The sequence below is a fragment of the Euprymna scolopes genome, chromosome 45 (genome assembly GCF_053919585.1).
Source record: "Euprymna scolopes isolate OS-2025 chromosome 45, ASM5391958v1, whole genome shotgun sequence".
Taxonomy (NCBI): Eukaryota; Metazoa; Mollusca; class Cephalopoda; order Sepiida; family Sepiolidae; genus Euprymna; species Euprymna scolopes.
Genome location: NC_136526.1, coordinates 13,371,479 through 13,385,912, shown reverse-complemented (window position 1 = coordinate 13,385,912; position 14,434 = coordinate 13,371,479). Strand labels below are relative to the sequence as shown.

At 34.5% G+C, this 14,434-nt stretch overlaps 1 protein-coding gene across 2 annotated transcripts in view; it reads right to left on the bottom strand.

Annotated features, from left to right (window-relative positions):
* Nucleotides 1-14,434, bottom strand: part of LOC145269263 (ankyrin repeat domain-containing protein 13D-like) — a 148,788-nt gene that overhangs the window by 47,912 nt on the left and 86,442 nt on the right. For both annotated transcript variants that reach the window (XM_080124888.1, XM_080124889.1), the window contains exons 7-9: nucleotides 13,116-13,299; nucleotides 5,692-5,758; nucleotides 3,403-3,561 (exon numbers count right to left, since the gene is read on the bottom strand). In XM_080124888.1, coding sequence (XP_079981014.1) covers nucleotides 3,403-3,561; nucleotides 5,692-5,758; nucleotides 13,116-13,299 — 410 coding nt within the window. The remainder of the gene's footprint in view (nucleotides 1-3,402; nucleotides 3,562-5,691; nucleotides 5,759-13,115; nucleotides 13,300-14,434) is intronic.

Here is a 14,434-nt window from a genome sequence, read left to right as displayed (position 1 = left end):
GACTAGGGTAGCCTGGTGTTAGTGGCTGGTCAGGTATCTTTTCCAGCCAGATGTCAATTTGTTTCTTCAAAGAGTAAGAGGACACTCTCCTTATATTTCTTATTGTGGCAAGAGTACAGTTGAATGTGCTTGTGCCACCATAAGTGAAGCTGTGGTAGATGAGGGACTTTATCCTCTGTGTATTCCCAGGTGTGGTTTTTATATAGAACTAGCATGGATACCCAACGTTGCCAGGGTCGACATAAAGTTCGGTTTGGCCACATCTGCTATAGTAAGAATATCAACCAGTTTTTCATTATTATATGTCAACTACATCGTTACCCCAACAAAAATTTCAAAAATAAAAGAACGAATGAAAACACGAAAATGTAATAATTTTTTTTGTTTTTTGTTTTAAATAAAGAATCGTAATTGAATTGGATTGTTGATTTTAAAATAAAAATTCACTGGACCAAAACGTTAATTGCGAAATCACGGAAATTATTTTATTTGAACTGATTCCAAAAATAATGCTTGAAAGTTTGTGTGAATCATTTTTAGTTTGATTATCTGCCGAAAAAGAAAACAAACAAAAAGGGAAATAACGCAAAACTCAAATAACTCAAACTGTTTTGTTGGTAAAAATAAATTAAATTAAATATGTTATCAATATAAATCAAACTTAAATAATAAACTTAAATAGAACACTTAAAACAATTCTCTCACTATAAACAATAAATAACACACCGCTATTTAATAAATTTATTTTCCTTAATGTAATATGCAAATGACGTCATCTCTCAATTGTCTATTTTACACAAATCATACTATGTATAGGAATGAATAAAGCATTAAAGTAATGGACCTTTTGTATATATTAATCAAATTGTGAACAAACAAACAAACAAACAGGAATACAAATTTATATATATATAGATATCCTCCCTCGCTGCTGGTGGGTTCTTTCTACTATTCTTGTGTTTCGGACCCCTTCCTTCCAAGATTTTCTATATATAGTAGAACCCCCAAGATACGGCCTTAATCTTTTCGGGGTCAGGATTGTAAGGTGAAATCACCATATGGCAGGGCCTCAGCAAAATTTTATGCAGTATATATTGAAAATTAGTAACAAAATAAAGTACAGTATATAATACACATGTATGTAATCAAATAACACTAGAAATAACACCGTAAGGTGGGGCAAATACCAATACCAAGGTCCGGAAAAACATTGTATCCCACATAGTAACCTGAAGAAAAAAAAACATATTCCAGGGGGCCACCGTATCCCAGAGTTCTATTATATAAATGATGATAATTCTTCCTTAGAACTGCACGCCTGTGGAATCGTCTTCCATTTTCCAGCTTTCTATAATATGGTTGTCTTCAAGTCCAACGTGAACAAGTTTCTGATGAGCCGTTCCACTTAAGTTAACAAATTTACCGAACTTCCATTACTATCGATTACTATATTGTCCTTTTGACTACTCTACACTCTTTAACCTTGAGTGGCCTATTGGCCTTGATAAGTGGTGACGTCTATGTAAAAAAAAAAAAAAAAATATATTATTCTCTTCGACATTGTAGTGAATACAGTGGCAGCTCCTTCAGTATCTCTCAGTAATTCATTTGGTTTACTCCACACATTTTGCCGATGAATTTTCTCTGGGGTGCTTCCGTTTTGCAGCTTTACTTTATGTACAGCGCTGATTTTTTTTTTTTTTTTTACAAAGGCATCACCACATTATCAAGGCCCAGAGGCCACTCAAGGATAAGGGTTAAAGAGTGTACAGTAGAAATTGGTCAATATAGTAATCATTAGTAATGAAAATTTGGTAAATTTGATAACTTATATGGAACGGCTCATCAAGAACTTATTTACTTTAGACTTGAACACAACCATATTGTAGTCAGGAAAACGGAAGACAATTCCACAGGCGTGCAGTTCTAAGAAAGAAGCTTTGTTCATGGAATCTACGTTTAGGTTTAGGCACAGATAAAGAGTGGGGGAAATTATTGATAGTGTTTACAGCTAGACGAGTGTTTCTTGTGAAAGTTTGGCGAGGGGGGACCATAGATTGAAGCTCAGTTGAACACTTTCCATGAAAATAACGATACATCAGAGACAAACTCGCAACATCTCTTCTGTGAGATAGAGGTTGCAAGGAGGAGAAAAGGACATCTCCTACGAGGCTACGAAGTCTATTTTGAACTCTATCAAGGCAGGACAAGTCCTTTCTAGCAGCTCCTGCCCAGATGTGGCAACAGTATTCCATCCTTGGACGTACCTGGCTCTTATATAGATAGAGAATAGCATCAGCAGTGAGATATCTACAGGATCGATAGAAAGATCCCACCATTTTTCCAGCGGCCTTGGCAACAGATTTGATATACGTGTTCCATTTAAGAACAGGAGTAATGGTCAAGCCCAGAAGCTTGTCAAAACTTGAGGCCTCCTGAAGACGAGAGCCATTCATTTCAATTGATGCCAGATGTGGATTAGAATGTTGATGATGTAAAGAGAGAAGCTTGGTTTTAGATGCATTAAAAGTAACCAGCCACACCTTTCCCCATTGTACTACGTGCTCAAGATCAGAGAATATTCAGAAAATAATTTCAGGTTAGTATTTAACTCACAGGAGGAGGGTGGGGGGGAATATTGTATTTACTTGTCTACCAGAAATTACTATGGTTCTACAATTTGGAGAGTCGTGGTTGCTGATACTGTAAAAACAGCAGGGCTGCAGCATACACAAATTATTTATATATTTGCTGCCTCTAAAAAAAAAACTTTCATATTAGTGGCCTGGCAAGGCTACAGGGAAGACAACCGAAGCAGCAAAACTGAAGCTGGCCTGCAGGACACTTTATATACAAATGTTGGCAAATTTGGGCATATTTTATTGGTTTGAAAATATAGGTTCTTTTATACCAATTGTCATTAAATTTTAACCATAGAATAGTATTATAATCTTCAAAAAGCCTGCAAATTTATATATATATATATATATATATATATATATATATAACAATGCTTCAAGCAAACTACAATCTACTTATATATATATATATATATATATATATATATATATATATACACATACACACACTCGTAGTCAAATTTAATATTGAAATGCTGATATCTTTGATTCTATGGGACGAAACTACATGAAAATTTGCAGGCTTTTGGAAGATTATAATACTATTCTATGATTAAAATTTTGACATATATATTTTTAAATGGATAAAATATGCCCAAATTTGCCTATATATATATATATATATATATAGTGTCCTGGCATGTAGCTTCGGTTGTCTCCCCCTACTTTTGTTGATCTTGCTGCGTCAGTTGTCTCCCCTTGTGGTCTTGCCAAGCCACTAATATGACAGAAAGAAATGAAAAATTGAACGAAGTTTATTTACGCCGTTTGTAGCCCCATGAGCTTTATTTTCTTCTTCCGCAACGCCAAGAAAAGATTCGAGCGGAGTTTTGTTTATCTTTTTACTGCGTTCTTTATCCTCCTCACTCATGTGTTCTGTTCTTGTCTTGGTAATCAACTCCACGTTTGAGGCACTGAACACCTACCGAAAAAGAAAAAAAGAACAAGTCAGTAAAAATAAAGCCTAAAATTAAATCTATCACAATTCTGTCTTAAAAAGAATTGAATAAAGACACTTAGTTGGCTCACATATACTATAAGCTCTTTCAAAGTGCAGCTAAAAGCTGGGGCTCCAAGCCGTCTCGTGATGCAGTCGAGAGCCAGCTTCAAGGCCGTCTTGTGATGCAGCCAAGAGCAGGGCTTCAAGGCCATCTGTTAGTGCAACCAAGAGTCGGGCCTCAAAGCCATCTCTTGGTGCAGTCGAGAGGCGGACTTCAATACCATCTAAAGGTGCAGCCAAGAGCAGGGCCTCAAGGCAGTGTGTAGGTGCAGCGAAGAGCCAGAGTCTCAAGGCTGTCTCTCTGTGCAGCTAAGAGCCAGGGTCTCAAGGCTGTCTCTCTGTGCAGCTAAGAGCTGAGGCTCAAGAACAACAACCGAGAACCACATCACTTTATAAAAGCATATAAGATATTAATGGATACACACTCGAGAGTCAAAACAATGAAAAGAATATGCTGTTGTCCTAGTCCCATTGATTAGTTTTATCTTCCTTTGTCAGCGATAAAAATCATGAACTCAAAAAAGCCTGTAGCTAATGAAGAACAGGAAACCAAAAGCAACGTAGATTAAAACTGTTGTTAAGGATTTCAGCAGTGGTGGTTTTGTTTTCAACACCAAACTTTCATAAGAAAACAATTCACACACAAAATAGTAAACATCACAAAAGATGGAAGATTGTGTAAAGTCATAACAGAACCCTTAGACAATATTAATTTCTGAAAAATAAAGGATGAGTTTAAACAAAAAATAAATTGCTTGTACAAATGGAAAATTTCATCTACTTGTTAATTGGTTTGTTTTACGGCTTATCAACAATTCTCGGGTTATTTAATGCTGAATCCAGTAATTTTGGAAAAAAAAAAAAAAATTTTTATCCTTCAAGTTCTTTATATCTCCAAATATTTATTTGTAGAGTTTGGTTTGATTGTTTTGGAGAAGAAATTTGTTGTTTTTGTTTTTAACTTTGCAAAACATGAATTTTGCAAAAGGAAGGAAAAAAAAAAAAAAACCCCCATCAATTTTTGGTATATTTTGCATCAGGTAGCCAGTAACTTCAAACAGCCTGATCTGGCAGAACCAGATGCCCTGACAGCTATACCCACTTCAGTCAAAAGCGAACGTAGGAGCAATGTTAAATAATAGGCAATTTCACATTCCCTACAGTCTCAAAATAGAGTCTCACCATTGGATGTCTTTTAAGGTCATACCTAGGAGTCATTTACTTGTAAATTATTTTTTTGTTTATACTCATATTCACTCCAAACAGAAAAACTAAATAGGGAGTTGAGCAGCAAGATGCCGATTCACATTATACTTAAATTTCTGCATGCCAATAAAGTTGGGTTTGGTCGTTTTATCAACCCTTTTCGGATTATTTAATGCCGAATCCGGTTATTTTGGAAATAATATTCATATTGCATCCAATTATTTTGTAGAAGTTTTTATTCTTCAAGTTTTTTGTATCTTCAATCGCTAGTTGTAGTGTTTGGTTTGATTGTTTTATAGTGGATTTTATCGTTTTTGTTCCCTGCCCTGCAGATCATGAGTTTTGCAATGGGAGAAGGAAAAGGGATACAGTATTAATGTTTGGTACATTTTAAGTTAGGAAACCAGTCAGGAAGTGGGGGGAGATAGAAAAGGAAAAAGGGAAATGTGAAGGGGGGGAAAGGGAAGGGAAGGTAGGTTGTTTTTAGTTTTGCAGAACATAAAGTTTTGCAAAAGGAAGAAGAAAAACAAAAAGCATCAATGTTAGGTGTATTTCGTCTCAGGAAGCCAATATCTTCAGACAGCCTGATCTGGTAGCACCAGTAATAAAGTCGAGAAATCAGGATACAGAAAGAGAATTCCAAAATCAAGCAGTTTGAAACAAGAAACTTTTAGATTCAGAGGTTCTCTGAAGGTGTGGGATTTTGCTGCTTGTTTGGAGCATTTACATAGAGGTGGTTCCAAAAACAAAGATTCCAAGAAAAAAAAAAAAAAAAAAAAAAAAAAAAATGGCTTCCAGAGAACTATGGATCTGCAGTTGATTTTTGCCATGATAATTTTTGCTTACCTTGCTATCGTATCCATTTATAATCTCCGAACGATCACTCCTCCAGCCCCAGATCCCTGATTTGTTTCTAGAAAATGAAAAAACAATTACTTTTAATCACACTGTAAACAACATTTTCTTAAAAGAGGTATTGAAATAAAATACTTGTGGACCCACAATTAAACACTTTATTGGTTTCTTCCAACAAAATTGATATATGATTTTTTTTTTCTTTAAAATAAATTTATCTCATGAGCAAGCTGTTTAAACGTTTTTTTGTATTTTTAAAAAATAGTTTTCCATCAAAGATATAAAAATCTCTCAAGGATGGCAGTCTGTCGAGGTGTTCATCAAGAATGGTTTGACTCTTGTGCGATACATGGGTTACGTAACATAGTTAATGCAATAATATTTGTCACATACGCCATGCGTGATACATTAAAGACAGTCAGATCATCCGTGAGAGATTTTTATATCTCTGATGAAAAAAATGATTATAGAAAAGCTTGAAAAGAACCATATAAGGTTAAAGGTTTGCTTACTTAAGGTAAATAAATAATTTATTTTATATATAAAAAAAAAAATCGTTTTCTGCTTTCTATATAATTATAAAACTCAAATGACCTTGTAAGGGGTGTTGTAACTCAACATCTGGTTTATGACTTCCGGTTGCGCATGCGTACATAAACACGACAATAAAACGTATTGTTTTATTGTGAATGTTTTCAGCGTCCCAATGTTTTTTTCGCATTTAAATTATCCAAATAAACAATTGCTAATATTTTCTGCACTTTTTTTTTTTACATCGTTCATTTCCGTATTACGTTTAAGTTATTTTAACGCAACTTTCTTACAAATAAAGCTACTTTAACCTGTGGACAACCATAAGAGCATTTTACAACGGCGATTTACCCACCACCCTTCGTTTTTTTTTTAAAATTTATTCTCCATTTTTTAATACACCTTTCTTAAAAAGCATTCATACATTTTTTTTCTACACTACCAACATAAGTAAATAACCCCGAAAATATGTTTGTTTAATTTGCGTTACATATAAATAATCAACGCAACAATAAAATGTATTGTTTTACTGTGTATGTTTTCAGTGTCCCAATTGTTTTTTTTTTTTTTTTTTGCGTTTAAATTAACAGATATATCAAAATTTGAATTTAACTTTAAGTATTATGGTATCTGTTCAGTGCATATTTACCTATAAGTACAGCAAACCACTTATAGTTCAATGGCTGTAAGTTTTTTTTTTTTTTCAAAAATAAACAATTATATAAACGACTCTTTTTTCATTTTAATATAATTTCATAGAAATTTTTCTGTTATGTCACAAAAAACCTATTTTCTTTACGTCACAAGTGTCACGCTCATACATTAATTCCATAACTAATATAACATACTGGCCCAATGGGTCACGAATAGTCTAGTTTCTAATAAAATCTCAAATTTTAAACATTAAGTGCCAATATTATTTTATTAATAGTTTTTTTTTGGAAGGAGACCAAATAGATTTATATAATAGACAACAACAAATAAGAGTTAATTAAAATACTCTCCTTTTCAAAACCAATATTTGGTTGTTTGTTTGTCTTTTTTGTATAAAGTGAAACTATTCAAACGCAAACACCTGGCCTTCCAGCTGGGTAGCATCTGTTCTGTAACTGGTCCTTGGTAAATGTAGGGGAAACCCTTCATACTGAGACGATTACTATTTATTTGGATACTGCCAGAGTGGGGAAACAAATAAATAAAACAGCAGAAAGTGGGAAAAGGCAAAATGGCCGTGCGCGTTTGTATATGTCCATGAAAGACATTTTATGTCTGGCTTCTTGCATCAGTTAGATTCCGGGAGAAGTTTCCTTATACTTTCTAAATTATAATATCTCAGATTCTAAATTATAATATCTCAGATTCTAAATTATAATATCTCAGATTCTAAATCATAATATCTCAGATTCTAAATCATAATATCTCAGATTCTAAATCATAATATCTCAGATTCGCCAACAGACCGTCTCTATCTTTTTTTTTTGATCAAGTTTTAAAAAATTCCCTCGTTTCGAGTGTTTGTCTTTCTCGTATAAATAAAGCGAAACTAATCGAATTCAACAGCAACGCCCAGCCTTCGAGCCAGGTAGTATCTGTTCTGTAACTGGTCCTCGGTCAATGTAGGGGAAACCCTTCATACCGAGACAATTACTATTTATTTGGATACTGCCAAAGTGGGGAAACAAATAAATAAAAAAGCAGAAAGTGGGAAGCTTAACTGGCCTTTAGCCAGATTTAAAAACCAACGTTCATTTCTGCGTATGCGTGATTCTTAAGTTAATTACCAACTCATTTATTTTGCTATACCTCGCCTGGTAATATCTGTTCTGTAATTGGTCCTTGGTCAATGTAGGGGAAACCCTTCATATTGAGACGATTACTATTTATTTGGATACTACCAGAGCTCCTCCTTTTTAAGGGAGCTGCTTTTCCCCCACATTAAAAACAACCTTGGGAGGTTTAAAAGCAATGCCATTTCTGCAAGTCATCTTTTTGATTGACTACGTTAAAATTGAACTTCAAATAAGATGTTGCAGCCATATTCCGCCCCCTAAAAACTTTTTAAAATACTCCAAAGAAAAGGAAGAGTTTCATCGCACTGCAAAAACAAGTGTTTATTCTTGTGACAAGGATAATGAATAATTCTAGGCTGGATGCCACCGTAAACTCTCTGGAAACGGTCCTCACGTTTTGAAGAAATTTTTGCATAATATGCATTAAACAAAAATTTGCCGTTGTTGTCGGCTGCTTGCAAAAACAAAAACACTTTTCTTTGGGAAGAAATTGGTTCATAAAATGTGAAACGCCCAAAATTGTTACAAATATTAAAAAGTACACATTTTCTTTGAAAAAGACTTTTGCAAAAATGTATAGATTCCCCACCCTCCAAAATTTGTTCTTTGTTTCTTAAAAAAAAAAAAAGAAAAGTTTATTAATTCAAAGAAAAAATTTGTTCCATACAAAAAAAAATTGTTTATAAATTCAAAGAAAAAATTTGTTCCATACAAAAAAAAATTGTTTATAAATTCAAAGAAAAAAATTGTTCCATACAAAAAAAAATAAAAATTATTTATTAATTCAATGAAAAAAATTGTTCCATACAAAAATAAAAAATAAAAATTATTTATTAATTCAAAGAAAAAAATTGTTCCGTACAAAACAAAAAACAGTTGACTATAAAAAAATAAATTTATAAAACAGTAATTTTCATTGAATAAGTTGTTTCTTTTTCTTTTGTCGTTTTTGTATTGACTTCTGTTCGCTCGGTATAATCCAGCGATTTGCATCGTCCGCCAGGTGTTGCCGAGCAAGACTCATGCCAAAAACGGAATTTATAAAGCAGTAGTACCTTACTCGGGTGTGCCTAGCAGAAGATGGGAGCAAACCGCAAACGGCCAACTGAGCCAACCATAACTATTAAACCGCTACAAACAAATGATAAAAACAAAAACATAAAAATACAATAAACACACAAAAAAAAAACATGAACTAGTGTGTTTAAGTCTGGAGGCATTAAACATCTGAGAGTCCATCTTTCAAACTCCTTGGCCTAACGTTCACAGGAAACATGAGTTGGAACAATTACATTGAAGGCATTGCCAGGGCCGCTGCAAGAAAGGTAGGCTCTCTCTACCGTGCTAGAAAACTACTAACACCCGAAAGTATCCTGTACCTCTATAAGGCCACCATTCGCCCATGTATGGAGTATTGCTGCCACATCTGGGCTGGTGCATCTGCTACTAGTCTCTCGCTCCTTGACAAGGTTCAAAAGAGAGTCGCAAACCTGATAGGCCCTGAACTGGCGTCTAAGCTTCAGCCTCTGTCCCATCGACGAAATGTTGCATCCCTCTGCCTTTTCTACAAGTATTTTAGTGGTGAATGCTCTGACGAACTGCAATCACTTGTGCCCCCACGACGCGAGCACCCTTGACAAACCCGACAGGCTACTAGATCCCACCCCCACACTGTAGAGGTCCCTAGATGTAAAAGATCTTTTTACTCCAATAGTTTCTTCCCCAGAACCGCAAGACTCTGGAATTCCATTCCAGGTCCCTGCTTCCCCAACAGTACTGACATGCAGAAGTTCAAGTGTAACGTGAACCGACACCTTGCTGCCCAAATCCCTACATAGTACCCCAGTAGTTGTTGCCCCTGATAGTAGCCCCCTACACCAAAGTGGCAATTTGCCTTGTTTGGGGTGAAAATGTAATAAAAAAAAAAAACAAAAAAAAAAAACGTATTTTATAATTGATTTTTTTTTTCAATAAAAGTTTTAAAATAAAGCTGTCGTGTTGTTTTCTTTAGGGTGACACTTTTATCGTTCCACCCTGTATATTCTATATTTAGAACTCTCGAGAAACTCTTAAATAAAGAACATTTTTACATTCTAATTTTAATGTTTTTTATAGTAATAATTATACATTTTTAATATTATTATAAGAAATTGCAATATCTTAATACTTTTATGAGGAAAATGTCTACCGATGACACCTACCATAAGTCTAATGGAAAAATATTTATTTTTTTTTTGCTGGTAAAATTTTTATTTTTTAAAATAAGGAATCACCACTTATCAAGGCCCAGAGGCCACGCGAGGATAAGGGTTAAAGAGTGTACATTGGTCAAAAGGACAATATCATAGTAATCGTTAGAAGTGTAAATTTTGCAAATTGGATTGCTTAAGGGGAACGGCTCATCAAGAACTTGTTTACATTGGACTTGGAGACGGCCATATTGTAGTCAGCTAGAAAGCAGGTAAATAGAGTGTTCTACAGGTGTACAGTTCTTAGAAAGAAACTTTGTTCATGGAATCTATGTTTAGGTTTAGGCACAGATAAAGAGTGGAGGAAATTATTGATAGTGTTTACAGCTAAACACATGTTTCTCGTGAATGGCGAGGAGGAACCATAGATTGGAGCTCAGACGAGCATTTGCCATGAAAATAATAAAACATAGACAGGCTTGCAACATCTCTTCTGTGCAAAAGAGGTTGCAGAGAAGAGAAAAGGGCATCCCCTACGAGGCTACAAAGTCTATTCTGAATTCTGTCAAGGCAGGATAAGGTCTTCCTAGCAGCTCCTGCCCAGATATGACAGCAATACTCCATCCTTGGACGTACCTAGAGAATTGCATCAGCAGGTAGATATCTACTGGATTGATAGACGGATCCCATCATTTTTCCAGCGACCTTGACAACAGATTTGATGTACGTCTTCCATTTCAGATCAGGAGTAAAGGTCAAGCCCAGAAGCTTGTCAAAACATGGAGCCTCCCCAAGACGAGAGTAATTCATTTCAATTGATGCCAGATGGGGATCAGAACGTTGATGATATAACGATAGAAGCTTGGTTTTAGATGTATTAAAAGTAACCAGCCACTTTTTTCCCCATTGTATCACATGATCAGAGGAGAGAGAATCAGAGAGAACTTGGTTGTTTACGGCCTTTGATGTGGTGTCATAGATGGTAGTGTCATTAGCAAAAACGTCTACGAATGATGTAAGGATGTGATTTGTAAGATCATTAATGTGTATCAGGAAGAGAGTTGGACCCAAGATGGATCACTGAGCGACTGCAGCATTAATACTATGAGCTGATTTCTGCCCATCAATCACTTAACTTATGAACCTATCAGAGAGAAATGATTTAATAATTGAAAAGACATTTCCAGCTATACCATAGCTGAAGATCTTGTAAAGTAAACCTTTATGTCGTACTCTATCAAAGGCCTTTATATGTCCAGAGCAATTGCCCTAGAAAGGAAGTATCCATCGAGAGTTTCGCTAATCCTATGAGAAATAACCATAAGCACATCCACTGTAGATCTAGCAGAATGGAAACCATATTGCATGTCACTAAGAAGGTTATTTTTGCTGAGGTGGTATTTAATACAGATTCAAGTAACAATCATGACACACAAGAGACTTATTGGTCTGTACTGAGAGGGAGATGACTGATCATCTGAATTCTTAAATACAGGGCATACCGATGAGATTTGTTTTATTTTAATGTTTTTTTTTTGTTTTGTTTTGATTAAATATTTTTCAATCAAACTTTTAAGGAAAAAAATTTGTAATTTTTTTGTGCGAAAACAAATAAAAAAAATAATGGAAGAAAAGTTGTAAGGAAGACGTTTTTTTTTTTTTTTTCATAAATGTTTTTATGCTACTTTTTGTTGGTTGTATGAGGAATCTGTTAGAGACCAGGAATGTTGCTATTATATTTATTTTTTGACAGAAACTTAACACATGTGTCTCTCCAATTAGTAACACTGTCTTCTTTTTATTTATTTATTTGCAGATTGTTATCCTCATCTTCACACAGTAAGTCTAATGATGGAAAAAAATTAATTTTTTTGCTTGTAAAAAAAAAAAGTTTTTTTGATAAATGTTTCAATGTTTTTTGGGTTTTTTTTTTGGTTTTGTTTATAGTTTTGACCAAGTTTTTGAAAAAAACTTTTAAGGACAAGTTGTGTAGTTTATTCTTTTTTTTTTTTTTTTTTTGTATATGAAAATGGATAAAAAAAAAAAATGGAAGAATAGATGTAAGGAAAGCTTTTTTTTTTCAGAAATGTTTTTTTATGCTACCATTTGTTGGTTGAGGAAGGAATCTATTACAGGCCAGAAAATATTCCATTTCCCTCCAACAACAATAAATTAGTAAGACTGGCTTTTACCATTTCTTGGAGGCTAGCATTGGTATAGTTTTGTCTTTTTCTGAATAATTTTCTTTAATTAAACTGTCTTCCAATTCATATAAATAAAAAAAAATGTTTGCTTACATCCTTATTGACTAAAAAAGCCTAGCAGAGCATTCAATATCACTCTCATTAGTTATTTGTTTCTAGCATTGAGATCAGCCTAAGCGTTCTTCGTATCACATTGTGATCAGCTGTTTCTGGTTATTCCCGGGTAACTTTGTGGAAACTGTGAATCGGTAAATGCAAAAGTACCTCTGATATCTTTCGTTTATTCAATATTTTTTTACGGTATATCTTGTTTATCAAATTGTTAGGTGAAAGAATAGAATAGTTAAAAGACTACCCCCACCTCCTCATGTTAACAATAGCTTCCTAAATAATAACATTTCAGAATGGTTTGTAAACTGCACGAGTTGTTTTTTTTTTTTTTTTTTCACTGAAATTAAAATACGATGACTGTTTTTGATGTTTTTTTTTCCCCCCCGTAATTTTTAACTGTTCACTCGTTGGCCATCGTTTAAAAAAAAAAAAAAAAAAAAAAAAAAAAAATCTTTCAGCTGTTTACATAAACTGCCTGGAATATGTCAACAAATATACGAATGATAATAGTTTCTATTCTGTATAAGTATTCTTGTATAAATTGTGTTGCGATGCATGTATGTGCACGTTAAGTAGACGGGTCCTCTTACCTTTCAAAAGCTATTTTGTCTGTATCAATAAAGGTGGTCATAATAGGCGAGGTTAGTCTGGCAGCCACTTCCTCTTCTGTTGGTTCGAGCATGGAGGCCAGCATCGGCATTTGTTGGATTTGGATAGTTTCCGAATACACCTCTTGATTGTCATGGTCGACTTCCATCACGACTGCAGACTGATCTGGGTAGGGCGAAAAAAAAAACATGTTGGCATCAAAATAGTCATAGTTTTTTCTTTTTCTTATCAATTAGTTTCGTTTCAACAATTCCAAGTAGTGAATAGGGATTAAGTTGCAAAATAATAATGAGCGAGTGAAAAGATGGGATATTAATAAAATAAATTTGTTTTGGATCCAAGACATGCAATAATTGAAAAAACGTTTTATTTTAGTTTCATTTATGACGTTTGTGAATTTTTGAGATGAGGATTGGTTATTTGTATTAATTGGATTCTTTGGACTATTGCTCTCATCTTCAGTGTCATTTTTACAACATGTCGGTCGATGTAACCTCTGACCTTCTTCAGGTGTATCTTGTTGAACTTGGGAATGTTTCTGTCGAACTCTGGAATTTGGATGGAATTTTGAATGGAACCCTTTATTTGCTTCACAGGGGTAGTGTGCTTTTGTTCCATCAGCTATGACTGGATAGAGGTCCTAAGTAATTCGCAATTATATTTTTTCAGTTGCCCACACTGAGGATTGAACCTTCAACTTTCAGGAGAAGGTCATTTTTTACAATTGATTTTTCTAAGTACTCTAAACCACTGCGCGAAGGGTTCCACTCGAAATTCCGTCCAAATTCCAGAGTTCGACAGAAACATTCCAGAGTTTGACAAGATACACCTGCAAAAGGTCAAAGGTTACATCGACCGAAACGTTGTGAAAATCACACTCAAGATGAGAACAGTAGTTCGATGAATTCAAATAATATGAACAACATTTCATTTATTTTTTTTCATTTTTCGAAAAATGACCACTTTCTTTTTTAGGTACTTCGCCGCGATTTTCATGATAGTTATTCGGGTGTCCCCAGCGGATGACGAGAAGAACCGGAAACAAGCGACAAGTAGTTTTCTGGAAAGACATTATTTTCCAATGTATTACTTCGTGAATTTCAGTGGTCGTCACCATTCATAACATGGGGAGGAAGGGTGGGGGTTGTAACAATTTGTGGGTTTTTTTTTTTGTAATATGGCCCACCTAGCTGTTTCTGGTTATTCCCGTCATTTGTCAGGCACACACAAGTAACTTTGTGGAAATGGCAGGTTCATAACTGTGGAAGTACCCCTTTTATCTATTATATAAATGGGAAAA